General features: G+C 44.3%; 2 protein-coding genes across 2 annotated transcripts in view; one reads left to right on the top strand and one right to left on the bottom strand.

Annotated features, from left to right (window-relative positions):
• COL4A2 (collagen type IV alpha 2 chain) overlaps window positions 1-15430 on the bottom strand; it is a 146995-nt gene extending 131565 nt beyond the window's left edge. The window contains exons 1-3 of the mRNA XM_074910388.1: window positions 15324-15430; window positions 14936-15039; window positions 14738-14798 (exon numbers count right to left, since the gene is read on the bottom strand). Coding sequence (XP_074766489.1) covers window positions 14738-14798; window positions 14936-14979 — 105 coding nt within the window. The 5' untranslated portion in view covers window positions 14980-15039; window positions 15324-15430. The remainder of the gene's footprint in view (window positions 1-14737; window positions 14799-14935; window positions 15040-15323) is intronic.
• Window positions 15431-15589: 159 nt separating this feature from the next.
• The window catches only part of COL4A1 (collagen type IV alpha 1 chain), a 128308-nt gene continuing 115910 nt past the window's right edge, over window positions 15590-27987 (top strand). Inside the window, exon 1 of the mRNA XM_074910417.1 lies at window positions 15590-15790. Within this exon, the coding sequence (XP_074766518.1) occupies window positions 15728-15790 (63 nt within the window). The 5' untranslated portion in view covers window positions 15590-15727. The remainder of the gene's footprint in view (window positions 15791-27987) is intronic.

Genomic DNA, 27987 nt, shown 5'->3' on the forward strand with positions numbered 1-27987 from the left:
TTTTCACTGATAAAATTATCTGATGTCATGAAGATGGGGCACAATAAAATTAAGTAGAATCTAGATTAAATGATAAAATATGAGCAATGAAAATACATTTTAGCACCGCCCATTGTAAACTCCATCAACAAAGAAACTTGGGGCACACAGTAAAAGAAACTCTTTCTGGGGTATTTGTTTCTGTGACAAGAGGCATAATAGGGTCTTGATAGCCATAGAATCATAGAATAGTTTGGGCTGGGACCTTAAAGACCATCTAGTTCCAACCCCCCTGCCATGGGCAGGGACACCTTCCACTAGACCAGGTTGCTCCAAGCCCCGTCCAACCTGGCCTTGAACACTGCTTCTCTGGGCAACATGTGCCAGTGTCTCACCACCCTCACAGTAAAGAATTTCTTCCTTATACCTAAATCTGCACTCTTTCTGTTTAAAACGCTACCCCTCATCCTATCCCTACACTCCCTGATAGAGTCCCTCCCCATCTTTCCTGTAGGCCCCTTTCAGTACTGGAAGGCTGCTATAGAAGCTCTCCCTGGTGCCTTCTCTTCTCCAGGCTGAACAACCCCAACTCTCTCACCCTGTCCCCATAAGGGAGGTGCTCCAGACTGTCAGTTCAACATGAAGTCCCAATATCATACTTCAGTGAAAAGAGATAATACAACATTTGGTCATATAAAGTGAGTAGTACAGAGTAGAAATAAGAAGGTTATGCAGTTTTCTTAGTTAAGACTCGTTAAATGCTTTGTCCATTGTGATTGACAATTTCAAGTATGAATGGAAGAGGACTTGGAGAAAAGCCATAGGGAATGGTCAAAGACTTGAAAAAAAGACTTCTTTAGTGACAAATTGCAGGAGGCTAATCTGTGTAGCTATATGAGAAGAAAGTGAGAACAGGGGTTTAAAACAATTGTTTCACCAGATGCAACTGTCATCAGCAATGGTGTCAGACACCATGGACATGCCATTCTCCCAGCTCCATATTTGGCCTTGTAATGTTCCAAAATGGGTTAAATGCTACAAGCCACATATATATATGTAAGTACCTGCATAATTAAAGTAGTAATGCTGAGCTCTTTCATCTACCTTGCAAAGGTGAAACAAAAGCTCAGTGACAGATTTTAAAGCTAGATCATTGCGGTCTAACATCTGTATTTGTTTATTGTAAGAATAATCAACTACTGGAACAGCTTAGCAAGGGCTGTGATAGACTCTTAGACATCAGAAAAACAAAAAGTGCAGATGGGATGTTTCACTATAACCAGCACTGTAATTCAAACATGAATTAAATTCAGGAAATTCTCACAGCCTGTGTTGTAAATATTAGTCTTATTTTATACATTCCATGTTTTTCTTTACACCAATACACCACATGAATCAAATGTACTCTGTCAAACTGAGCCTGTACTTTCAACTGATGATAGGCAAGGATTGCAGATGAGAGATAAGAGACCTAACAGTTCAGTGCTGTAAGTCTTACATATGAAAGTGTAATATGGTGGAGTGTCATAGGATCAAAATGAATAAAATTCCCAGCTATCTGCTTGAATGATCATTATTTAAATCAAACCCCAGACATAATTTCACTGGTTGATAACAAATATAGGTGACCAGCTGGGGACATATTCCGACTCACTCTTCCAGGACCCTATCCTGAACTTCTGGTTCCTAGAAATTAAAAATTGAACCTGCTTATAGTAAAACATTTCTCAGCTCAGACAGAGAGATATGACATACAACTAGAAAGCCAGGAAAGCCAAAAGATGTATGTAACGTTAAGTCACTCGTTATTACCTGAGGGAGGCTCAGAAAGCAGGACTTCAGTTAACGGTTAACATGAAACCCCACTGTCAGCACACACAGGCAGCATTTCTATTAATTGTTACCCTGAAAATTAAATTCAGACAATCCTATTGTGTTCTGTTGCATCTCCCAGCAACCAACAGAAAAGTTTGAATGCTTACGGCCTGACCCAAAGTGTGCTTGAAATCCACTGATTTAAAGGGGGTTGCTACAAATATGCTTCGATCTCAGTTCAAAAACTGACTGAAAACATTAGACCATCTGATAGCACCAACTTAAATTAGAATTTTCTGTTGAAGACAACATGCTGTTCTGCTTAAAAGCTGGTGGCACCAAATGGCTCTCATAACACTGCAGTTAATCATTACAAAACAGTTAAGCCAGGAAAGTATTGTGTTCTTCAGCCTTAGTTATTTTGAGTCAAAGCAACTGGTCACATGTTCTTAATAATTAGACAGAATCCAATGCAGCAGGTAGCAAATACAGCACAGAGATTCAAAAACCTAGTTTCAAATGATCCACCTTGGATACTGTATTTGGCCTGAGTAGCCTGGGTTGAAGTGTGTTTGTAAAACTTGCTAGAGAAATTCATTAGGAAAGATAGCTGCAAAAACACAGGGCTTACTGAAAGTAACTTTTATCTTGGCAAGGCAGCCAGCTCAGTCACCTGTAGTGATGGAAATCAGCAGGTAATAGCATGCTACTGTGAGTGTGGATGGATGTAACACTTCTTTCCTTGTTATTTTCAAAGTTGAGAGGTGTTACAGATAATGTAATGCAACTGCAGCATGGATGTCTGTACTGAATACTAAGGAGGTGAAAATGATTAACAGCCTGCTTGTATGCTAACGGTGAGAATGAGTTCCCTCTCCCCCAAATGCTTGGCCAGGCAATACACACCTTCTGCATCTCGTGGACTGGGGCATGGCTCATCTGCACCATGGCTGCAGGAAGACCAACACCATGGGGATGGACAGGCAATGAGTCCTGACTTGTTTGCGCTCCCTAGTTGGTCAACTACAGCTCTCTTCTTGGGGTTATGTTTTAAGACAGTCCATGTGGCTCTGCTGTTGCAGAAGCTGATGGACAGTTTGACAAGCATGCATGAAAGAAGAGAGCTGTGTGGGTCTACAGCGGCCAGTGCTTCCAGGTCTCCCACAGGTCGTAAGCTCTGTGCTGCAGCTGCACCCCGTAGGGAGCTGCTCTCTGCTTCTGCTTGTGAAATGCTGGAGCTTCCCCTTTCCTCAGGTCTCCAAGTTTTCTGGTATTTGTCTTGCTGCTTTTGGACATGCAGAGATTTTGGGAACAGATCATCAGATCAAAAGGTCAGAAGTCTTTCCTGCTTGTGCTCTGGAACACTGTTTTTGTGTACATTGCTCATTTGAAAGACGCAAGGGACAGCTGACGTTACTAACCAGACTCTCTGCAAAGGCTAACCAGACTATCTAAAATTACATTCGGTTCTGAAGCACCAGAAAAAAGGAAACTTCTTCAAGCTACGGCAAAACTGAATTTGTCTTTCATCCAAAAAAGAAAGAAAAAAGCAAGCAACAACCTTGCACTTTCAGTTCATCATGTTCCTATGTCCTTTTGTAGGAAAACAGTACTCTCTTCTGAAAGCGGGCAAACTTGGAAGTAGGAAGATAGAGCAGAAATTCTGAGATTGAACAGCAAGATTTCTGCAGCTGAAACACCTTCAGGGCAATCATACCACAAAAACACAACAGAATGGTCCCAGGCCTGGCTTCTCAGCTACTGAGGAATAGGACTTTCCTCACAGAAAAGAATAAATTTATGTTTACAGAAAAGCTGCAAACAGTAGAGGATCCTGAGAGTTGAATAGTCTTAGGACAATCTCTGTTCCTCTTTAAATAAAAAAAAAAATATCTGTTTCTTCTGTATGTACATACACGGGTTTGGGAACCTGACATTTCTGCACAGATGAATGCATTACCATGGAGTTGCCCATTATCCGCACGCAGCACTGTAATCTCTCTACAGATTATGTCTGCAGAGTAAGTAGTGAAACTACTTGGCATGGGCATTTTCACATCCCTTTATCTCCTGAGAAGGATGGGCTTTATTCTCCCCAAATTACTTACACTATGCTGTGAAGTTAAGTGTTCTTGTCGTAATGAAACATTTTTTTAAAAGCCTAATGAAAGATTGGTAGTCTCAAGGCTAAGAGTACATAGCCAGGGTGGATCTCTGTCCCTCTCATTCATAACGAATGATGGCTGTACTTCAGTTCCTCTCTCCTTGTTTACACATGTTACTGGCTTTATGTAAGACAGTGAATGATACATGACTAACATGGAAATCACATTAAATGAAAATTAAATACCTTGAAGAAGTAGTAAAAATGACATCATCCCTAATCTGAGATGGTATACTTCCAATGAAGCAGCTGACAAGCCTGGAATCCACCTCATGGAAACTGGATTCTATATACAAAGAGCTCCCAACATGCCAGTACGATGTTTCTGACTGCCTGTGATTTGGTCATAGTAACTGCTGTCTGTTTTTCCTTGGTAAAAAAAACCCAAAACAAAACAGACCAGTTGGTTCAAAGCATGAAGCCCTGCATACCTATTAAGCAGCGCAGGATCATGCAAGCATGTTGCTGTAGGGCTCGCAGGGATTCCTTACTCAGACAAATTCAAGACTACAGTCCCAATCTTCAGTGATTTATGATCCAGCCTCAAGCTACCTTACTAATCACCAGTCTACTCAGTGGTGATCCTATGTAGTACTGTGTCCCTAAGGGACAATACAAACCTCAAGCAAGAGACTGGAGTTGTGAAAGAAGAGGTAACATTTTCTTGAAGTTCTCATCTTAGATTATAGAACACGCCTTATGAAGAACGGCTACTATCTTATTCCCTTGAAGGCACAAACAGGATTATTATGAACGAGTAACAACGAAGAGAGTTTAACATTTTCCCTCTTACATAGAGAAATAATCAGATCAGTATTGGTCAGAGTACGCATTGGATGGATGGTGTAAGATATCTGGATGTTAATTTGATGGCATAAATTCATAAAAGGAAATCAATGTTAAAGAAAAATCTCATTTTTTCCAGACTGTTCCCTAGTCCATCGGCCATATAAATTTATTTAGATAATAATCCCTTGGAAGTGATTTAGTAATAGATAGTTTGACGTGTGAAAATAGTACCATATTTCAAACCCTATGAGTTTAATTAAGTCTGTTTATTCATCGGAAATAAGTACATATTCCCTTAATCCCTGGGTCACTGAAAGGATGGAGTCCCAAATAGTCCCCCCCCTATTCCCTGTGGCTGGGGCTAAAGCTAAACAGACTACCTTATAAAATACTCTTGTTGGGTTTTTTTTTAAAGCAATATTAATAGCTTCACAGATAAGGCAGAGAGGCGGCGATCTGCCAGACAAATCGAAACTGTTGCGACAGGCAAGGACTGGAATAGAAAAGTAAGAAAGAGATTTGGACTGGAAGCTGCCATTGCATGACTGACGACAGATAAACCCCAGTTCACAGTGGATGAGAACAATTAAACTCCTTCTACTACCCACCCATCCTTGACTTTACTCTATAAACAGAAGGTAAAAGAGTACATTTTTGCCATTCCCCACATCTGACCACTCCAGGTAGTTCTCTCAGGAGAGGGGGGCAGCTGAAGGAGATGAACCGCAGTGTTCATACTCTCCAAGAACAGATCAAAGTGCAGTTGGGAAGTGCAGCAACAGCCACCAGAAAGCGAGCATGTAGCCAAGTGCTAATATTCTAGTCACTGTCCTTTCCTTGGGAAGGACTACTTTTCCTAACACTTAGGCATGACAGAGAGGACTAATGAATGGTTTTTTGATGCCTCTGCTTTTGCAACTTGATTTGCGGCCTGTTGCCATTTACATCTATTTGAATGCTTATTTTTGTCCTTTATTTTACTTACATGATGTGGATATCAACAAATAGGGCATGATAATGCCATGAAACATCACATGAAGCTTAAAACAAAACTTTCTGGTTTTGGTTTTCCTTGGCATAAATCTATTTGAGTGGGCGAAATAGCAATACCATTGCAGAGCAAGCCACAAGTATTCAGAACGCTGACATTTTCTGCACCTCACCATAAACCAGCTCAGTTCTATTTCATCCCTACTCAGGTAAAGCTGCTCAATACACTGAGTGTGGGCCCCAATTTCCAGCCAATTAATCTGTCACAGTCTGAGGCACACGTGCTCCATATCTACACTGATATATTAAGTAGCCCCATGACCCGCAGCTTGACTGTCTGTACTGTTTTGCTGTCAGAAAGGTCCTGTGCATGCCTGTTGCTTGGGCGAGGAAGCTTTTGCTTGCTTTGCTTCAGCAAAGGCATTTTTGAGCATGGCGCAGGATAATGTAATGACCACGGGCAGTCTCTAAGGGGCCACCCTGTTTTGGAAACTAAGAAGACTAATTACCAAGGCTAATTAGTGTCCATGTCCATGTTATGGACATGGACAGACTGTGCCAGTTGACCACAATGGCAGAGAATACACCTGGGACTTCGGGTTTACTGTAAGGGACACAGGCAGAGAGGAAGCAGCCCATGGACTTTAGTGAGTTAACCAGACTTCAGTGAGATAACAGATGTGCTGGCTACCTTGTGGGCACATAAAGAGGACAGAAGATTTGGGCAAATTTCTACCTACGCCTTTCTACCTACTCTTAACCACACACCTGCAAAGCACCTGGGGAAAACCCAGCTTCAGCCCCACACCACAAGAGAAACGCTTACATTTCCCCATTCATTTCCTTCTTCCAGCCAGCGTCACTTAAGATTTTCCAAGTGTCATGCAGAGACATTTGGGCTGTTTCCAGCAGACCATTTCTCTGGCTGCCGGCTCTGGGAGATATGTAGGCTTCCCATGCTCCGCGGCCCCAGCGGCTATTCCCAGCCCTGCGCGGGAGCGGCATTCCTTTCTGCCCACTCCCTTCGCTGTGCTCAGCCCAGGACAAGCCAGCAGCCCTGGTGAGCAGCTCCACTCTCCTCCCGGAGTTGCTCCCCAGGGTCTCCACACATGTGTTAGGGGTGCCGTGAGACTCAGACCAGGTGGCTGAACGTCAATTCCACGGGGTCAGCGAGGCTACAGCTCAAATGTAAAAATGCCTTTCTTCATCTGTTAGCAGCATGCCCGGGATTGTACAGGCAGAGCAGTAGGAGCCAACACTGTGATGAGAGCAAGGCACACACGAGAGCGATGGGGAAAGCCTGCTAAGCTTTCCCAGTTTCCTGACCCTACCTTAAGAAACAATTCTGCTCCTCACGGCTGCAAGGCGCAGCAAGCGTGGGCAGGACCTGACGACGGAGACTCCGTGGTACAGGCAGCAAATCGCCGGTTTGTACAGATGCTTTTTGTTATTTTTTCTTTTTTTTTTTTTTTTTTTTTTGGGGGTGGGGGTGGGGGGGTGGGGGGTGTTTGTTCCTGATGAAGAGCAGATTTGTTTCCAAGCCTGTGTTCCTGCAGGAGGCCAGGGCGTGCAGTGAGGGGGTCAGCCTCCTGCCAGGCCAGGAGCCGTGGCCTCCCAAGGATGGGCAGGAGGGCAGCTGCTCTGCTCTGCCTGCCACGCTGGGCAGCCACGGCCAGTACACAAGCTCCAGGAGCCGTGTTGGACGTAAAGACTTGCAAACTTAAACCTGAGGCAGTTAGTTGTTTTCTAATGACACAAACAATAAGAAGAAAAACAAAACAAAACCAAAGAACTTATTTGCAGAACAGGACAAATGGAAAGGCTCGTTCTCTATCCAAAATATTTCACTTTGCCTGACATCCCTTTTTTGTATACAGCCTGATTATGCAGTCAGAAGGTAATTTTGACAAGCAAAGAACCTTTAAAAGCCTTGTGAAATATAAAGGCAAAGTAGAGTTGGAATAAAGAATTTATTACTTGGCTCCATCAACCAATGGTGAGAGGAGGTGTGGGCACGATCTGCAGCTAAGACCTGCCAAAAATAAGCCAAGCCCTATTTATCTGAATGATCTTTACTTGCTGACTTCAGAAAGCTACTTCAAAATAAAGGTTGGAATCATTTATGAATAAATAGGACGCCTGAAATATCCCAGTACATCCTTGGTAACTGATCTGATCTAAATGTTCTTCTGATCCCACATGTCTAAAATAAAAATAGAATGAATTCGTAAATTTATGTTGAAACTCCTTTTTTTTTCCTTGACAAAAAGTCCTTTTTTTGAGGAACGTCTGCTCTGTCAGGAGAAAAAAAAACAAATAATGCTGCTCTTTCAATTCATGCAGAAGGCTCTGGTCAGTTTTGAAATCCCGTCCTGGCCCTCCTAAAACATGCTAATTTCCCTAAAATATCCACTGAAATTCAAACTTGCACATCTGCTTTTCCGGCGCACACATTTCCTGCCTCCCGGCCTCCCCCCTGCCTGGCTGGGCTGCAGTGGGACCTGCTGGCCACCTCCACCGCTGGCAGCATCTTGAGCGCCGCTGCCCCATCCTGCCCCCGGGGAGCCCCGGGGCTGGCCACCTGGGAGCAGGGCCAGCTCCAGGTGCAGCTGTACAGCCTGCCTTCACAGAGGGGTGTGAAATGAGCTGTGTGGGAAAAAAGCTGTGAGAAGCGGGGCTTCCCCCTTGGCCTGCCAGCAGTTTGGGGTCAGCCATGCCTGTGGCCTGGCCACGGGTCTCTGGCCATGGGTCCCCCTGGCCTCCATCTGTGGGCTCATGTCCCAGCCTGATCTTGGCCTGTCCCCATCCCCATGGCCCTTCCCAGCCCTCCAAGGTTGTGTCTGACTCTGGTGAGCACCCCTGGACCCGCTGGGTGCTGCAGGGATGTGCCAGGAGGGTGAGGGCCCTGCCCACCTCCCTATCCCATCCTCCATCTCCCCACGCTGCTGCTGAGGAAACCACGTCTGCATCTCCCCTTGTTCCCAGGATGTAAAGACTGAAACACGTGTGTTCAGAAAATGCAGTAGCCTCGTGAAACACCGCTAACTGTTGAAGAGGAGAATCTGTGCTGCAAAAACATGATTGAGCTGAAGTATGTGCAATTACTCATGGAAATGCAAGTTTGCTCATTAACTTCTCCAGAAGAGCTCATCCTTTGCTACACATTGTTTCTAGGGTCTGAAGACAAGGACTTACCCTTGCACGGTCACAATTCACACCAGCACCTTCAGTTTCCAAATGGACAAAAAAGGGCACGTGAAAAGCAACAATGTTGGTCCTTAGTCACTCAGAAATGTTTGCATGATAAAAATCACATACTTTCACTGTGAGCTGAGTCAACTGCTGCTGTCAACCAGCTGCTGCCATTTTAAAGAAAATAACTGATGATAAACATCAGGAAATACTGCAAATTTCACTGTGCTTTTTGCTCCTTGGGAGCAAACAAGGTACTGCAGATAGTGCAAGGCATTAGTTTCCTAAGGGAGAAGAGGTTAGAGAAGATAAGCTGCCTTCTTTGGCAAGCAAAGATATCGCAACTGTAAACTACTAAATTAACTTTGAACTCTCCCAAGGTCTTGGATCGGTATAATACAATATGAAGAATGTTCCACTCCTTGACCAATTTTTGGCTTGGAAAAACAAAAGCAAAGAACTAATAAAGAATAGCCTGGTCTCAGACAAGAAATTAATTACTGCAAAAAGAAAAAAAAAATCCATTAATACAAACTGTGCTCTGAACTACTGAATTAAAATATTTATAACAAATGTGTTTGCTTATACTGTAACTGAATAAGCCACAATGCAGCTTTACATTTCGGGTAAGGCAAATCTGTTTGGACTTATAAATTATTTTTTGCACTAAATTTAAAAAATACATGGTAGGTGTAGTACCATAATGCATAAAGACTTCCTGAGGTGCAATTACTACAAAATAAATCCCAGATGTGCTACTTTAAAAGCTCAAGGAAAAGCGATGCTGAATTTTTGAAACCGCTTCAGCTACTTTCACAGTAAGGTGACAAAAATAACAAGATCATTCTATTCCATGATAATTTACCTTGTCAGGGTTCTTGTTTCTCAATATCAACATTTTAACCTCTGAGAAATATGGAAAGCTGACAAAATTGTCTCCTCTACTAAATAGAGCATGACTATATGATATGCCATTTAATAACTCTAAAACCCAGAATGACTCTGAATATATTATTGCAGACATTCATTGAGCATGCTTCTGATCTACTCACAAGAAGAAAGTGAATAAAGAATCTGCGTGTGGCTTTGCACTGAGAGATCAAAGAACACGGACATGCACAAGAACCTCCTCCTCCTCATTCCTGACTCCAGGGAGACACAATATATTGCTTTTGGTGTAACCTGTCTTTGGTCCTTGAATAAATAACTTGAATCAGTGTTAGGAAATGACTGTATACAAAGAATAGTTTCTCTAATTTAATCCACACAGACATAGCAGAAGTGGCTTTTAAAGAAATAATCCTAGGAAGAATGATTAATTAATAAGAAATTAGGATGTGTATTGGTTTCATAGGCATGGCAACAAAAAATAATTTCAAGGAAGAATGTAAGGAATAACAACGGAAAGATACATTTAAGGAGACTCTTACTGCAGAGTAGAGCAGGCAGCATACAAGAAAGAAAGAAGCAGAAATAAAAAATTTAAAGCTATGGACCATGACTACATTTGCATGTATGAAATACCTGGAGTGAGTGTGGTAGTCTGCCTGACATCATACAATGTTGACAGGTGAAATCCTGGCTCTGATAAAAGAAAAACCAAAAATCCCATTTGGGCAGCCATCCTGCTGCCCATCTACAGCATGATGCACACTGTGACCCTCAGCACAGAAACACCATTGCCAGATCAAGGCATGGCTGCTGGTGTCGGTGAAAGCGAGGGGTTTGCCTTATGTAGCTGCTGGGATGCCACCTCCTTCACTTAGGACTTCTCCTTGTTCTTTAACAGAGCTGCCCCTCTTCACAGTTCCATGACTGAAAGTAGAAAGAATCCTCTCTGAACTACCCAATAATAGTTTCGTGGTTCAAAGAAATTTTGAATCAAGTGATCATATATGCTGGGAGGCTCCCCAAAATGCTGTTTTTTCGCAAGGTATCATTATTTTGTCAATTTTCTTACAGAACACCACTCTTACTCAAAGATGCACCAAGCTATACACTTATTTAAACAGTCATAAATAAACCATGTCTGCCAGTGTGGAAATGCCTCAAATAAAGTTGTTCTAAAATGGATTGTGATGTTTCTTTTGGGCGGATCTCCTAGGCAGAGCTATTTCTGAATCACTGAACAGGTAGGGAGTCTGGTATTTCCAGGAAGAGGTGGATTCACTTTACATGCACTAAGTAACACGGCAGAAGAAATCGATACATCAGATTGATGACACATTCCTAGGTCACCCGGGCAGGATGCATGCACTATTCCATTTTGCACCCTGTGATCCTAGTGCATACATTCACAGTGGACATGCCCAGCAGGATGGGCCCAGTGATTACTCCACCCTGTCTTCTTTCAGCCTGGAAATCCTGGCTTAACATGAAAAGTCCTCCCGTTTCAACCAGACAAAAGTTTCCATATGGAATAAAACAGGACACATCTGGGAAAACCTGGATGTAAAATAACCATAGAGCATTGACACATTTTAACTTAGAGCAATAACTTAGGCACCCATGTCAGCAATCTAATTTCACTATTAAGTTGATGATAGAAAGAAGTACGTAGTAGTGTTGGTTTTATCCTCTCTTAAGGATTGTTGCTTCTCCCCTTTGATGACATTCCCCCTAATACATCCCCTTACAATGTCACAGAAGTTGAGTGAACTATATCTCATGAACTACTTTGACTCCATTTTCTTTCTATATAAATCTATACATCTATAGATGTTCTCCTTTTTAAATGTCAGTTGTGATCCATTACTTGCACTTATTTTTGCTAATGTTATCCTAACCTATTCTCTCTCAATGCTCTTTCATTTATCTGACAGTCATTCTATTGCTCCCACCAAAATACAGCTTGGGGAAAAAAAATGAAGTAATTTTCATTAGGGGTAGTCTAAAAAACATACAAAGGGGGCACCAATAAGATAATCAAATGTTACAAAACTACTTAGGAAGAAGTGTGCTTTGGGAAAGACAAAAGAACAAAAAAACCAGGATTAGCAGAAGATACATTCTCTCTGAAAAGAAAAAAAGAAACCCAAGAATTGGATTTTGGATGCAATATATTTGAAGGGACAGAAAGAGGGAGAAGAAATCTGCAAACTTGGCTAAACTTTGGGTAGTTAACACATTTATTTATTTAAGCCACATGAATTCTTAAATCTACAATTTAGAGTAGTTCCAAAGTTATTTGAGGCTTTTAACATCACCAGCCAGTGTATGCTAAAGAGTGCTAAAGATAACCGGGGCCTGATCCACTCCATTTGGCTGTCTCTCCCAATATTTCCATTCAGAGACTCCTCTTCCTTAGTTCTCTTCAAGCCTGCAACCAGCATCCCCTCCTCTTGCCAGAGACAGCCTTCTTCCCCAGTCCTCAGATATCCTAAACATCCTTCTTCTTCCTCTCATTTCTTTGTCTGCTGAGAAACATCCGTCTCCCTAGCATCTAATAGCAGCAGCCTGCCAGGCAAGATATCCAGTCAAATGCTCTGAGTTGCCCTCTTTCTCTCTCCCTCCTTCCTGGCTTTCTCCTTAATCTCATTCTAGTTTCTTCCCATGTGCAATTTCACTCATTCAACAGCACTTCAGCAGCTGTAACTCATTCACAGATACATGCCTTCAAACTCATCAGCTGTGCTTGTCTCATTACATGCAGATCCATGACTTTTAAGATCCGGTCCCCCAGACTTCAATAATTAATAGAATTTTTTTTAATCCAAGCTAATAAAACACTTCATAACATTAGCACATTAATCTGTGTAACAAATAGTGGAAGATTCAATGTGACAAGCAGGATTACAATATAAAAAATATGACTGCCAGCAGCCCACCTGCAATTACTCAGGTGCTGCTGCTTCCCACACATGCCTTCTTGGTCACTTTGCAAGCACACTCGACCAGAGCTGTCACTGCAAGGAGCAAGCCCACCCCTCCTCCCATTCCCAACTGCCTGCTCCCAGTCCCATGCCAGTCCAAGTTTCTATGAATACAAGTGGTGATCTGATCCAGGCTAAAGTTAGCTCTCACACCTCTTCTTTTTTGGGGTACTGATGAGTTTAAACAAGTCATTTTCCAGTTCAGTTCACCACACGACTACAGAAGGACCTGTGGTGGCCAAAGGAAGGGAGTGGCATACGGGTAGAAAATTGGGTAAATATTTTGGTGGCAATGCAGCTCTAATTTTTCAGGATCGAACTTCCTCATTCACATTCACTGGGGTGTTTCATCTCCTATGCAGCCACCACGTTAGAAACGGTTAAATCTGGGAAGTTAGACCTCCAAGCAGGCCAATTCTACTCTTCCAAGATACTCTGGGAAAACCAGCATGTGGAGATCCAAGCAGCCATGACCAGACTGCATCCACTAACTGAAGTAGCTTGAACACCTCTTCGGTGTGCCGCTATGTTAATGCCACAGCCTGCAGTCTACAAGCAAGAACATGAAGGGAGAATGAATTAGCCCACGTTACAGCTAAAGCTCAGGTATCACGCTATGCATGCTACAGCACAACTTCATAAAAAGAAGAGTCATAGCACAAATGCTGCCTTTTTATGTCAACTGATCCCAGTGATTCCATTACTTGGCCTAAAACACTTGCATTATCACCAGCCTGCTCTGGTTTCAACAGTGCACGGTAATACTGTCATCCATTTACCACTGCTCAGCAGAATGATGTTTCTATCAAAACGTGGCAAAGAAAAGTAGCACGTGACACTCGAGGCCCTTGCTCGCATCCCTTCCCATGGGGCTGTGGGTCCCCAGCCTGCCACCTCTCGCTCAGACACGATGAGGGGAGACCAACCAGTCATGTGGACCAACGGGCAAGCTCTACGTGTCAACTACAGCTTGAGGGTAAAATTAACACGTTCGCAACACCTGCTGCAAAAGCCCGAGTATTTCCCATTCCTTAATATGTTATGCCATCCCACCACAAAGATGTAACTACAGCAGAATCTATAAGGAGTACAAAGTCATAAAAAAGAGGTAAAAGCTGCAGACGGTAGGATTAAAATATAAGTAGGATAGCTTTCGAAAAAACCTAATCAAGGTCCCACTTGCACATGACCCACACTTGATGGCTGAGAAATACAGCCACAAGCCAAGTCTCAGCAACCTTTCAGTCTACTATTCAGGCCTGATCCAAAGCCTACTCGCATTAATGACAATTTTTCTATTAAATTCACCAGGCTTTGTGACAGGCAAATGTTGCACTCCCATCACACTTCTTCCACATCCTTGTGACAATGACCCATGGGTTTAATAACTTCTGTTTACATCAACACCTAGCATCCAACCACCTATACAGCACCAAACTTACCTATTTTTGGATTTAACAATTTAATTTAAACAAGCTATCTAGAAACATGCCTCTGATTTGTAAGAATAAGACATGGATAAGTCCTCAGGTGAGGTCTGTACTTCACTGAAGATACTTCATTTGCAGGTTAACTTCTGCAAAGTACTCTCTGGTGCCTATACCACTGCATTTTTGGTGCTTTTCTTACAAAAATGAAGAAGTTGTGGGGCTTGCTTCACTATTGCTTTAACAAATTACCCAATCAGAGCAAAAGTAACGGTGGAAGACTTCAAACAACACGACACCGAAGCCTTACAGCTCTCTGCTAAACATCATTTTGTTGAAGGCAGTAATCTGTAAGGCTCGCAGAGATGATTTGTTGGTTGTTTCTTTTAAAGGAATGATACGATAAGCCATCTGGCAAAGGAAAATGCAGTTCCTCACTTTCTGGTACCAAGGAAACTGTTTTTTCCTCCTCTCTCTCCGCAGTAAAAGTCATAAGGCATTTTACTTACAGCATCCACTTTGACGGCTGACAGCACGACTTCCATCAGGACCAGCAGAAGCCCCAGATCCCTGCAGGGAAAGGTGAATAACCACGGTATTGTCTTAGGCTAGCACAAAACAGGCACGTGATAGAACTCTGCAGTTAAAGGAGATCATACGACTTTAAAAGAGTTATTTCCAAAAGCCTGCCGAGCGGAATTACTTACTGACAAATAAAAACACGCGCGCCGGGAAGCGGCGAGATGTCCATTTTCGCTCCTTCCCTGTCCGGGGGCTCGGCTCGGGGCTTCCTCCGGCCGGACGGCCGCCCCTGCAAGGCAGAGAAGAGCCCGCACGTAACGCCGGTCCCGCCGGCGGGGGACCCCGCGCTCGGCGACGCCGTTGCCGGGGCAGGGAGCGGCCCCACCGGCGGGGCCGATCGCGGCGGGGGGGTGATCCGGGGGAGCGGAGAGCGGCGGCGTCCCGCCGGGGCGCGGCCACCCGCGGGGGCGCGGACCCCGACGGGCCGGGCAGAGCCAGCGCCAGCTCCCCCGACCCTTCCCTCGACCCCTGCCCCGGCCCCTTCCTCCACCCGGCCCCGCGCCCGCTCCGCACCGTTGCGCGCCGCGCCGCGCTGCCCTGCCCTGCCCTCCCGGGCGGCAGCGGTGGTGTGGGGCGAGGAAGCGGGGCGCCTCCCCCCTCCGCGGCCGCCGCCGCCGGCCCGCCACCCACCCGCGGCGGGGAGGAGGAGGAGGAGGAGGAGGAGGAACTGCGGCCGGCGGGGAGCGGGCGCGGGCGAGGTTGCGCCCTCCCAGGGTCCCCGCCCGGGGGGAGGAGAGGGGGCTGCCGCCGCCCATCGGTTACGGCGCGGCGAGTCCCTCGCCCCCGAGGCATTGCAGGCGCCGCGGCCGCCACGGAGGGGAGAGGCGCGCATGTGGGGCCGGCCCCGCGGAGCCCCACACTGAGCCGCCGGCGCCCCGCCGCCCAGGGACCGCGGGCGCGGTGCGGTGCGCGGCAGCATGCGGCTCTGGCTGGGCTTCGGGCTGCTGCTGAGCGCCGGGCTCAGCGCCGTGTCCGCCGCGGTGAGTACGCGGAGGGGGGGGGGGGATGTGGAGCGCGGCTCCCCCAGGCTGCGCGTCGGTGTGCCCACGCGGGACACTCTCCCGGGGAGGCGCGGGGACGGGACGGGGCAGGACGGGACGTGCCCCCCATCCCTCCTGTCTGCCCCCGCCGGAATTGCGCGGGGCCTCCGCTCTCGGAAAGGTGGAGCGGCCAGGTGGGCTGGGCGGGGATGCGCGGTTGCCCCGCTGCTGCCGCGGGGCTGCGCCCGCTCGCCGGCCCTCCGCGGGCGCGGAGCGGGGCGGCCGGCACCGCGCGTGGGGTCCCGGCCCGGCCTCCTCACGGGCTGGCGGCGGTGTCCGGGCCGGCGCCGTGGGACGGGCCCCGCCGCGCTCTCGCTCTCCCACGGCTCGGCAAGGAGCGCTGCGGGCGGGGGAGGGAATATAAGGCACGCACCCACCCGGGACGGAAAAGTAGCAAGTTGTGTTTCCACGGTAAAAAAGACAACAAAAAAACAAATAAAAAAAAAAAAAAAAAAAAGGTGAGCTTTTATAAGGGGGAAAAAAGAAGGGGCTGGTTGCTCGGATTCAAAGTGCCGTGCTCGCCGCCTTTGACCCCCGCAGTGGGCACTGGGCTGGAGGCCAGGAAGGGTCCTGATGTTAATGGTTAAAGTTGAGCTTTGGCACCCTTCCCATGGAGCCAGATTCAGCCACAGACATTTAAAATCGAAAGCATGCAAGTAGTCTGAAAGTTTTGCTCAGGGAGCTAATTTTATCACTGAGATATTAGCTATCCGCTGTTCTTAAGTTAAAGGACTCTCTTTCCTGGCGCTCCTGAAGTATTTGTGCAGTTCCTTGTGTACCTCTAAGTAAAGGGTAGTTGACATAATAATTTGGAACAGGTCATCTTTTCATGTCTCCTTGGCTTCTTGCATGTGACTAGGTTGATGCTGTAGTAGTGAAATTCAGGGGTGCAGAAGACTCTTCAGTAGCCTTGGGCAGATGGATTTCTGTCCTGCTTCCTGCTGTAAATGTAAGATTGTGTATTAGCATTTTAATCAGTAAAGGAAGTATGGCAAAGGGTTATTTTAAACTTTTTCTGCAGTTTCAGATGAAATCAAGTTCTATAGTGAATGATGATATCTCTGTTTGACCATGGGGTGGTATGTATGCCTTGAATCAGCTGAAGTAAGAAAAGCACTGAACTTCTGATGGCTTATCTGTTGCTCCTAGGCTGATAATATCACACTCACAGTGACTGCAGTAAATCACTCGGTGGTGCACTTCTTAGTCGATTCACCCATCACTTGGCATTAAGCTGATTAAACTGTATTCCTTTTAGGGTGTAATTAATATTAATTAATTAAAATCTTTTTAAGTAAGTGATTCACGTTTGAGTTCTGAATTTGGTATTCCTAGAGATACAAATATCTGGCTGTGAGATATGTTCCTGTCTTGCGCTGTAAAGTTAAGTCATTGGGCAAGCCATGACTGTCAATCAAAGACAGAAAACCACGTAGGGAAGAGATGCTTATTAGAAGATACCAACTTTAATATCAATTGTACAATTTCAGGTCTTCTGTAGGCTCTGTTTTAGAAGTGTCCTGTATGTGCTGGATAAACTGTTTTACTGAAATCAAGATTCCTTGAAATGCAATTTGGAGCTGTTAATCATATTATGAAGTTATCCCACTAATTAACTGTTCTTTCTATGCTACGCTGGTTGCAGATTTACAGTTCCTCATCATCACCACGAGGAAACACAAGTATGCTGTGGAAGTTGATCTGCTTGCAGTTTTGTTACCTTAGATAAACTTTCAGCTGTACATGGGTGGCCTATCAATCAATTCAATTCTGTTGGCATTGTCCCCAGCTCCACGCTGTTGCCTGTCACTAGCAGCTACCCAGAAGGCGATGGAGACTGCTGTTGGCCTGCAGCGTACCAGGTGTGGGTGGTGGTTGAGGGGCTTCTCATTGGAGGTCCTTGAGCCAGGCCAGTGCCTCTGAGTGATTGTGGCTGGATGCTATGGTCCACTGTACACCTGGGCAGCAGCTCTTCTGCTTTTGGAGAGCTGGCCGAGCTGGCCCAGCGCTTGCATTGTCCTCCGATGAACGTGTTCCCACTGTTTACATTTAAAGAGAAGTTGTGTCAGCAGATGACTGCCTGGTAGGCGAGGCTGTATGCAGTACTGTCTGCAACAGGCTGAATGGAACGACTGCTTTTCTCCTGTGAAAAAATGATGTTGGTTCTTGCCTTCCCCAAAGTAGCTTATATTAGCTAGATTCAAAAAAAAATTGTATTTGTGCAGCCAGTCTTGTCGTGTTCTTAATTGCCCTGCAGCCTTCATCATAGAATCACTGAGGCTGGAGGGCGCCTTGAAGATCATTTAGTCCAACCCCCTGCTCAGAGCAGGTCCAGCTACAGCAGGCTGCTCAAGGCTGCATCTGGCCAGATTATGAATATCTCCAAGGATGGAGACTCCTCAACCCCACTGGGCAACCTGTGCTAGCGCTCTCTCACCCTCACAGTAAGAAATGTTTCTTCATATGTGCATCATGGCTATGCAGGGGTAACTAATTGAAACTTCAGACTGTGCCTGTGAATGCAAACATAGCAGAAGCAGCTTGTGCTATGTTGGTGGTGGTGATTCTGCAGTGTCACAGGACTGACGTATCTGTGATTAAATACATACAAGGAGATTTGAAAGGACAGCTCTCATGGAGGCATGTGACGTAGCAAAGCCAGCCTTGAACCAGCCACTGTCAGGATCATGTGCCTCTGTACAGAAAAGGGAGCTGTAATGTGGCACTATAAAATACATCCTGATGTGGCACTAGAAGCTCAGTGTTTTTTACATCAATAAATTATAATTAATTGTAATTAAAATATTTATGATAGCTAATCTGGGCTTTTGTACTGTTCTGTGTTCTTCTCGGGAGATTAATTTTCAAATTATAAGGAGAACAGAGTGGAAGGCAGGCAGTAGATTAAGATGTTTCCAGGTCAGGCTCAGAGACTGCTCCCACGAGACGATTACATAAGAAGCTTGTTTTGATGTATCTCTGCAGGGGCTCTCATTTCTGACACTCTTCAGGCTGCCATTTCCTTTGAAGAAAGTCCGTTTCCTAACATTAGTACTGCTTGATTGAGAGATGACAATGCCATGGAAATCCTGGTTTCATGTTTTGGTACCTTGTCGATGCTGCTGCAGCACTGGGCCCTGGGCTTTCTGCAACGGAGCAAGATCTTCTGGCTGCGCTTGAGCCCTGGGGCAGGTCGCCTTCCACACAAGTGGGCTGGCTGCCATGGAACGCTGGGGGAATGGAGGAGATGCGCCATCCGCCACCACTTGGCGGTGGGCTTAGCAGTCTCTCCGAGTTCCCGACCCATCTCTCTTTCCACTTTTAGTGTTGGCAAAACAGGAGCCAGGCCAGAGCTGAGAGCAAGCTCTATCCAGCTACTGGGAGAAGGCGGGCCAAAACAGTGATAAAAGCATGCATAATTTTTTCCACAAGGGCAGTGCTGATTCCACCAGTGCTGTTTCAGCTGAGTGTGTGGTGGCAGCTGGGGACACACTGGTGGGGGGCCAGGAGGTTCCTGTCCCTGGGTAAGCCCTGTCTGGGGAGTGGTGCCCTGTCTGTGGCTGGGCAGAAGCAGCTCTGCTGTGTTGCCCTCACACCTTGCTCACATCATTCCCTTTATTTTTAAATTGTATTTGGGACTGCAGTCTGACACAGGCAATTCTAGGCCAAAAGTGAAAAAAAAAAAATTGCTTCCAATTAGCATGAATAATTGTTCCTTTTTTGTTAAAAGCATGATCTATTGAGGAAGTACAAGGCAGATAAACCAAGAGCAGATAAAAGAAATCTTGGGCTTTTGGTGTGTTGCTGAAGAGAAGTCGTATGACTGAGTCTGAATGACTGACAGCACTTCACTTTGGTGTGCTTTTAATAGTGAAATAAGGCTGGGTTGGGCACCTGCCTTCTGCAGCATTCGTGTCTAGGGCTGCTATTGTCTTCGATGTTGATAGACCTATTCCCTAAGCCCATTTGACATCCTTGTCTCTGCATGTCTTCAAGGACTTGTCAATACCAAACCCTGACAGGTTTTAGTTCAGCACGGAGATATGGTCGCTTCAATTCAGAAAATGTGGCCAGAAGGAGAGACCCAAATGACTTCCAATAAGTTAAGCACCTCTCAGGCTAGAAAGCTTCACAGGAACATAGGAGATGGGGTTCAGTTCCCCCTGCCAGGCTCTGGTAGTGTGCAGGAGGGTCTGAAAAGTACAGCACTCCCTTTTCTTCCTGTTGGAGCAAGGTGGCTTGGCAGGAAAGGCTATGAGACCTGGAGCAGCCGAGGGTGCACTGCAGAGGGCCATGACAGTGTGGGTAGGAAGGCGGCCTTCCAGCCCAAGGTGAGGAGCGCTTGCTGGGGAAGCAGCTGTCCTGGGTCCAGCCCCAGCAGTGGAGAGTCGTTTGGTCAGCATATATGCAGAACAAAGTGCATGGGCACTTCTGGGAATAAGGGGATCGGCCCAGTGACTCCTTGCTCCCAGGAGAATGTCCTTGTCCCTGCTGTCCTTCTGGCCTGCTTCCCCTCCCTCTGGCCACCTCCTCTACAGGACCATGGCACACAGTACTGGAGTCAAGAGAGATAAGTTTTGGAACACTTACCTGTTTGCTAACAGCTGTGATGGAGAACGCAGTCCTTGAGCCTCCCTGAGCAGTCAGTCCTGACTCATCTTGGTGAACGTTGTTCCTGGAGCCAGCTGTTGAACGTCAGCACACGCAAGTGCGTTCTCAGACCGTCATCCCAAGTAGCACAGTTTTTGTTTCTGAGTGTGTATATCAAATGCCTGCAGACTACTGCAGTGTTTCATTGCAACCCGTCTGCTTGGCATACATAATCCGGGGATATAATTAGATTATGTAATGCCCGAGGTTATGCAGGATGTATATACTGTCAATTGCCTTGTTCACCTAGAGAAATGCAGGATAGCTGCTGCAGACAGCTAAGCAATTGTTCTAAAATGTCAGAAAACCATTTCTGGGGATAGGCTTATGGATATTGTTCTTTTTATAGAACTAGACTAAACAAAGGAAGGTTCAACAACCTCAACATGAGAATAAATTGACTTACTTCATCAGTGTTTAAAAGTTACGTAGTGCTCCCTTCCCAGAATTTCCATTGACTTTCACATCACAAAGGCCCCTAACACCTTGCAAGATTTGGTCAAAGGGAAGAATTTGGGCATGGGCTATGACCTGCTTGGAATGGCGACCTGTGCCTTTAGTGAGTAGCTGAAAGTCTGAAGTGCTGCTGCAATTTAACGATGTTTGTGGGAAGATAAATTTTTGATCCTCTGGGTTGTGATGGCTGGAATTATTCTTGGTGATTTAATACATCAGAAAAGTATGTGGCATTAGCCCTCCAAGAGTCTTTATATAGCAGTATCTTGGACAATGTGGAAGTGAAATACAGAACAAATTAAAACATTGTCAGTGTGTCGATTATTATTGTTAAGCCATTCTAATCTGAAGTGATTTGCAGTAAAGAAAAGGCATATGTGTTCTTCATAAAGAATATGAGTAGAAAATATGAAAAAAAACCCCACTGTGTTGTCACTCTGACATATAAACAGAAAAGGATGATCAAAGATTTAATAAAAAAAATCTATGTCCATTTTAAATTCCTATTCAGTACTGAGAACAATGTAAGTATATAACTAGGCAGGTTTCAGTAAACGTTTCAGAGACTAATAAGATGACTGTTTAATCTTTATCTCTGAGATACTCTCTTAGAGAAGGAGGAGCTTGGATGAACTTTCTAAATTGGAAAAAAAAAAAAAAAAAGAACAGTAGTGTATATTTAAAAGCACTTTAGTTTCCAGTTCCCTTTACTTCTGCTATACTCTGTTCTGCTCTGGATTCACTTATTACCACTTTGATTGATCTTAAATATGCATTTGTTAGGAAACCTCTTACATTGTGCCGGGTTCCATCGCATTTCCAACACAGGCAAAAAACACTGTAAGCCTAAAGGTTGTATTAACTCTTCTTAGCTTAGGTGAATGTGGAGGGGTGATAGAAGTACCTCTTTTCTTCTCTGATTTGCCAAGTCATCAAACATCTGAGAACTTGTACTTACGGGTTCCAGTGAGAGTTGTAGCCCTGCTTTCACACCCGTGCTGGGGTCTCTAAGCAGCATTGGTGCGGTTTTGGTGCGAGGTGCTGCAGCGTGGGAGCAGGTGGCAGGTGCCGCAGGAGCCAGAGGCCCTGGGAGCACATCTGGGTGGAGATGAGTCAGCCTTGCCTCACAGTCTGCAAAAAACCCTCCTTTCTTTTTGGCCTGGATTGCTTTACAGTAACATGATGAAAAAGACATGGCCAAAAATGAAATGAAGGAAGGCAGAGAAGTGTTGGAAGAAGATGGGGTTTCTTTTTCTTTTTTTCTTTTTCCTTACATATCAATAGGATGCTGTCCTCACTCATGTGCTGAACTAAATGGTGTAAGATTTTCCAGCATTTTGCCAACCAACTAATAGAAAGTAAAACTGTGTTTTTGAACAAAGTTATTCAGCTACTTTTATGAAATTTTATGTAGGTTGGGGTGGTTTTTTTTGGGTGGATCCAAGAGAAGAACTACTAAACATCCTCTGTTCCCCTCCTTTCCTCTGCCTTTTCTTTCTGTGTGCGCTCCTGCTGCCTTCACCTTTACTGTTGCTGGCAAGCAGCCTCTTGCAGGGTCTGAGGAAGGGTGTGCATCTTCAACAGAACAATGTAATGGACAAAACACAAAGTGCTGTCAAGTGTACGGAGTAAACAAATTGCAAAGTAATAATTAATTTTCTTTCATCTTTTGTGGCTTTCATCCTCTAGTAGCAATGACAGAGACAGCATTTTGAGACAAAGGTTTTCAAGATGGCTGAGAGGGAACTGGCAGAAGAAAATACCAAAGTTACAAAATAAATACAAGAATTAGTTTAATGCACAAGGTTTAGTAGGAATAACAGAATATTTTAATTAAAAAACGAGTGAGTTAGGTCTTTTGCATTCAGAAGAGATGTAGCCTTTTATAGATTAGGTATGGGACAAACTATCCATTATCCTGTCTGTAGGTAACAATGTATACCCTAAAGAAGGTTTCAGATGCTACAGCTGGGAAGCAGTAATGAGTTTTTAGGTGAAGTTTGTCATTCCAGAGAACCCTGTCCACCTGTTAAAGTGGGAGCAGAAGAGATGTGCTGAAGAGCTAGAGCTTGCAGACTCTGTGCTTCATCTCTGAATTGAGATAAGATGAAACCCACAAATCTATTCCAGATGTTGAACTTTTTAAAAGCTACCAGAAGTCTCGTGATGTTCCCTAGCGTTTGCTGGAAGAAAATGACTTGAGGCAACTAACATTGCATCTCCTCTACCACCTTTAAAAAACAGTCTCCAGCTTTTTCTCTGCCCATGTGGGATTTGTAATCTCTCTGGATACATGGGAGGTCTGGGTTTTACCAAGATGCTCAACTTTCCTTCTAGCCAAGGTGCCCTCTCATGTCTTCTGTACATGAACTTGGTAGAGCATTTCTAAATGGTTTAGTGGATGAAAGTGTTCTAATTCTTCAATACAGTTGATGCCATTGTTAGGTGAATGTTACTTATATAGATATTCCTGTTGGAAATTCACAGTGAAGTATGTAATCTTTCATGCAAATAATCACTAACTTAATGGGAAATGTATTGTTTTAATAACTGGTTCTATTTTAAGAGATAATTTATGGGGTCCTAGGTTTAGTATACAGATATCAGAATGAGAAAGGCTTTTTTTTTTTTTTTTTTTTGTCATGACAAATGTTTCAGTTGTAGCTAAGGGATAAAACAAATTAGCCCATTTTCACTGGATAGCTATGTGCTGACTGGATATTGTAAGTCTTTTGGTCTTATTAGTCCAGTTGTTTATCTAGTGGAAGGAAACTTGTTTTCTAGTCTACTGAAGATTTCTGTTGAAATATTTGATAATCTGAAAGCATTGAAACAAATCCTAAGATTGTAATGAAACCCAAATAAGGCTGAAAAATTACGCTGGTATGGACTTATGGGGCTGTAAAGAATTAGAACGAAAGTTTGAAGAAAAATTAGTACATTAATGGTTTGTATTCATAGTGCACATATTAAGGGAAAAATCAGCTAAGTGAGGGTAGACTCAAGCATTCCAGGAATTTTTGTATTGTGCTTGAAGCTCTGTCCCTTTTATGGCAATGGTAAGTCAGTTATCTGCTAGCAGAATGAAAAAGGATAAATTCTGGCTGCCATAAAGCCAAGATGCATGTGCAAGCAGTATTCAGGGTCAAAACTCAGAAGATTTTTTAGTTGAAAATACATGTGTGTGTTTGAGTTTGCAAGATCAGGCAAGGAAGACTAAAACTACATAAAAGCTTGTAATGTTACAGCTTTACTTGAGAAAATTATAAGTTTTTTTACTGAAACATTATTTCTTTTTAGCTTAAGTCTTTTGACTGGGGCTCTATCTTTGTTAAGAACAGCTGAATTTTTGGAATCAACATGGAAATATTTAGAGAAAGGCAGGAAATAGCAAGAGGTATAAATGAAAGTGAGAACAAAGTAAAAAGATTAAAATTATCCTAAGAAGTCTATGTTTTTATCCCCCCTTTTTTTTTTTTTTTTTTTTTTTTCAATGGAACGGTGATTTTGAGGAGTTAGGGCTGCATGACTGATCCCAAGGGGCTGGAGTAGAAACCAGGGCAAGGAACATCCCAGAAGCCAGGGATTAGAAGAGACTGTCAAAAACTGGTATTACAAAAAGAAAAAGTCAGGAAAGAGGGAAAGGACTAAGTGCTAGAGCCATGCACTTAGTTTTGATTATAGCTGGAGGACAACTGTGGAGCTGACTTTGGCTCTTGGCCCCTGTCACCAGTTGCTGGGACCCCCCAGCTGGCAGTCCCAGGCTGGAAGAGGTTGTTACTGGTAAATCCCAGCTGGGGGAACACTCAGACATGGGTTCTGGTGATGTTAATTCTTATGTAATGTAATCTTACTGTCTGTGACTTTGTATTGCTATTTTAAAACTTACTTCCCATTATGGACCTTGGTGATCTAGCAAATGTTGTACCGGTGCCTAAAGTCTTTGGGTTAAATAATGTCTCAGCTCATGCCCTTGAGAATGCCAAAATAATAGTTCAAATCATGCAGAAAAACAAATCCATCTTGTTGGGGACATGTCTTTGAAAATGTGCTCTGATTCACACTGCTCAGAAAAACAGTGAATTCTGATTTTTGATGCATTTTCCAGGAATGGTGTGCTTGTCTGGGACAGAGCTTGTGATCTTGAATAGTCTGGGTGTGTCATGAGCATGTAAGAGCTTTCAGTGGTAACCCCTGAGACATACAGGCAGGCAAATGCCACCCTTGTAGTGATTCTAGCTCAGTGCCCTCTGTCCTGTTGGGTGCAGAGTTATTTCCTCAAAGTTGCTAATGATTTCTGCTTCCCTTTAATTCATTTTTAGAGTAGTTGAAGGTGCTAAGGATGTGGAAGGATTTTTCCTAGAACATCAAGGAGACCAAAGAAGATGATGGTGACAGGGCAAAGCCAGAAAACTTCATAGCTCAAAAATGAGGAAGATTGTTTTGTGAGGATGCTTCCGTGTGCCGTAATTGTAAGGATCGTGTTTTCTTCTTAGTGTCTTCAAATAAAATCCTCAAAGGAACAAGCTTAGCAAGCTTATAAACATTTGTGTCACTACAGTCTTTGCAAAGGTCACATACACACCTTTCTTGCATTCAGAAATGCTTTCTCACCAGTACCACAGGAGCTGCTGGTGCTGGAATGGACTTGGCAATGAGAGTGCAAGAGGAGAAGGTCTGTGCCATCCTGTAGATAGATACACTATTCCTGGATGCTACTAGGCCTGCAGAAAGTACAACTGCACAAAACACATGTAGGATATTACCAAGACTAACTGAACCCATGTTAAGGCCTGAACTGCCATCTACATGGTCCCTGTGCAGCTTGAAATGAAAGCTAGCATATTATGATTTTGGTCCAGAGTTTTCAAATCACCAATTCTGTGCACAGTTTTATTCACTCAAGCAGTATGAGACACATCTGTGTATTGACAGTCATCTAAGTCTTGACTCCTTTTTCAGCAGAAGATATTTTATATTTGTTTAATGTCAATATAAAAATACAATTTATTTTAAGAAACGGTCTCCTGTTGGTTAAAATTAAATGGAATAATTTTAGCTTATAAAAGAGAACAGCATACAGAACTTAATGCAGTGCCAAAACAGGCCATGTACTGAGTATCTCTCTTCTGTTGAGCTCAGGCATATTTTAGCTGGATCATTACCCTGTACCATAGGGCCCATAAGTATTTCTTTGTTTTTGTACATCCCCATTCGTTATCATAGATTAAAAGTTCTGCATTTCCCTCCCCATGCTCGCTCAGATGCATGCCATCATTGCAAGGGTAATGGGCAATTACACAGGGCGAGTTTGCACATGGTGCAGTGTGTATCTATATTGTCCAAGAGAAATGTATGAAATTGATTGATATGGGAAGGTGCATACGTGATTGTGTCATGTCTTGTGTTGTTTTCAATAACACCCCTACATTTCTGATAAATGTGGTTCAGCTGTCTAGAAAATTATTTCACAGTTCTAAATCCAGAGATACATAAATCATATCAAATCAGTCACGAAGATGGAGAATTTCTCTGCAAAGTTACACATATTATTGGATGAAGTATTGCTGAAAAGAATTGGATGTTGTGATGTACTTAAAACATGAGCCTCTTGTATGATCTTTTCCATACCTGAAGACAACTAATGCATTTCTGGAATGTTAGGTAAAATGTAAAGCTTGGATACAACAACACTAGTTAAAACAGAATTTATAATATTGCATGTAAAGTGATCTGTTTCTCGTCACTATTGTTTGCTGTGTTAGAAAGTGTAAAGTGTAGAATTCCTGTGCGTAGATTTATAGTATTAGGTGGAAGCTGCCAAGAAAGCATTTTTAAAATCTGAATCACACCATGCTAAAGGCAAAATTATGATGTACCTTCATAATTAACAAATCTCGTAGTTGTCGCTGGTGGTGGGCAGCGATCTGTGTGTTTCCCTTGGTACCAATTATTGATCTGCTAGCCCAATATCAAGTGAGATAATTCACAGGAATTAGTCATTTGAGTAAATTTTGGTGCTGATGCTTCAATATCTGACCGCCTGCAGGAATTGTTTAGTGACCGATGAAGTGTGAAACTGGGTCTGTCATGGAGAAGCCTGATCTTCCACAAGTGTCTGCTTCTTTAGTCTGATTATTTGCCTGCCTCTGGGGGGTGGAAAAGGGATGGGACTGTAATCAAGGCACTTTGCACGTTGTGGTGAAATACTGAGGTATCGTCTGGGTGGAGAAATAATTTCTAAGTATATTGGCTGGGTAGGACCCATGGCAGCACTTACTTGTCCCTCCATGCCTTCCCATGTGTGCTGTGCTCCCTGTGGGTCAGATTTTTAGGAACAGCGTATCTGCAGGACTGCACAGACCTCCTCTTGCTCTCACATTGCCAAGTCCTTTCCAGATAGGATATTTCATCCTTCTCCTTACACCCCCCTTTACTGCGGTGTATGAAAATAGCATACCGGCTTTTTCTTCCCTGGCTACTGCTACACTTCCCTATGCTACACATAAAGCCTTGCAGGTAAATCAGCACCATTTGCCTTTTGCTGGTGCCAGCACCTGCGTTTGAAGCAGGAGCATGGCTGAGGCTTGGGCTGGCCAGCAGCCAGGACCAGCAGCAGCACCTACTGCCCTTCATCTCATGGAAGAGGCAGAGGAGTGCAGATCAGCTGTCGGACTGCCCATCCCAAGTCAGACACTCGGCAGCCGCAACTGCTTCCCATAAGCCCAAGGATGACTGGCAGGGATCCTGCATCCTTGGCCTGTCCTGCCGGACCTGGAGAAGGTTGATCTCCAGTAGACCCCAAAGAAGTAGTGCTGCTCCGTCCCTGCCTGCTGTCACCTTCGAAGCCAGACTGTCTGGCTGACTGCAGTAGGGAGCAAGAGCAATGCCTGTTGCATCCCCTTCAAAACCTACAGGCAATCGGAAAGGGAAGGGAACAAGCTGTAAAAAGGCCAGAAGATGTCAGGAAGAGCTATTTGTCTTTTCTTACTCTTAGGGTGTTTCAAGCAATTTATGACATGAGAAATTAC

Source organism: Athene noctua, chromosome 1, assembly GCF_965140245.1.
Source record: "Athene noctua chromosome 1, bAthNoc1.hap1.1, whole genome shotgun sequence".
NCBI lineage: Eukaryota > Metazoa > Chordata > Aves > Strigiformes > Strigidae > Athene > Athene noctua.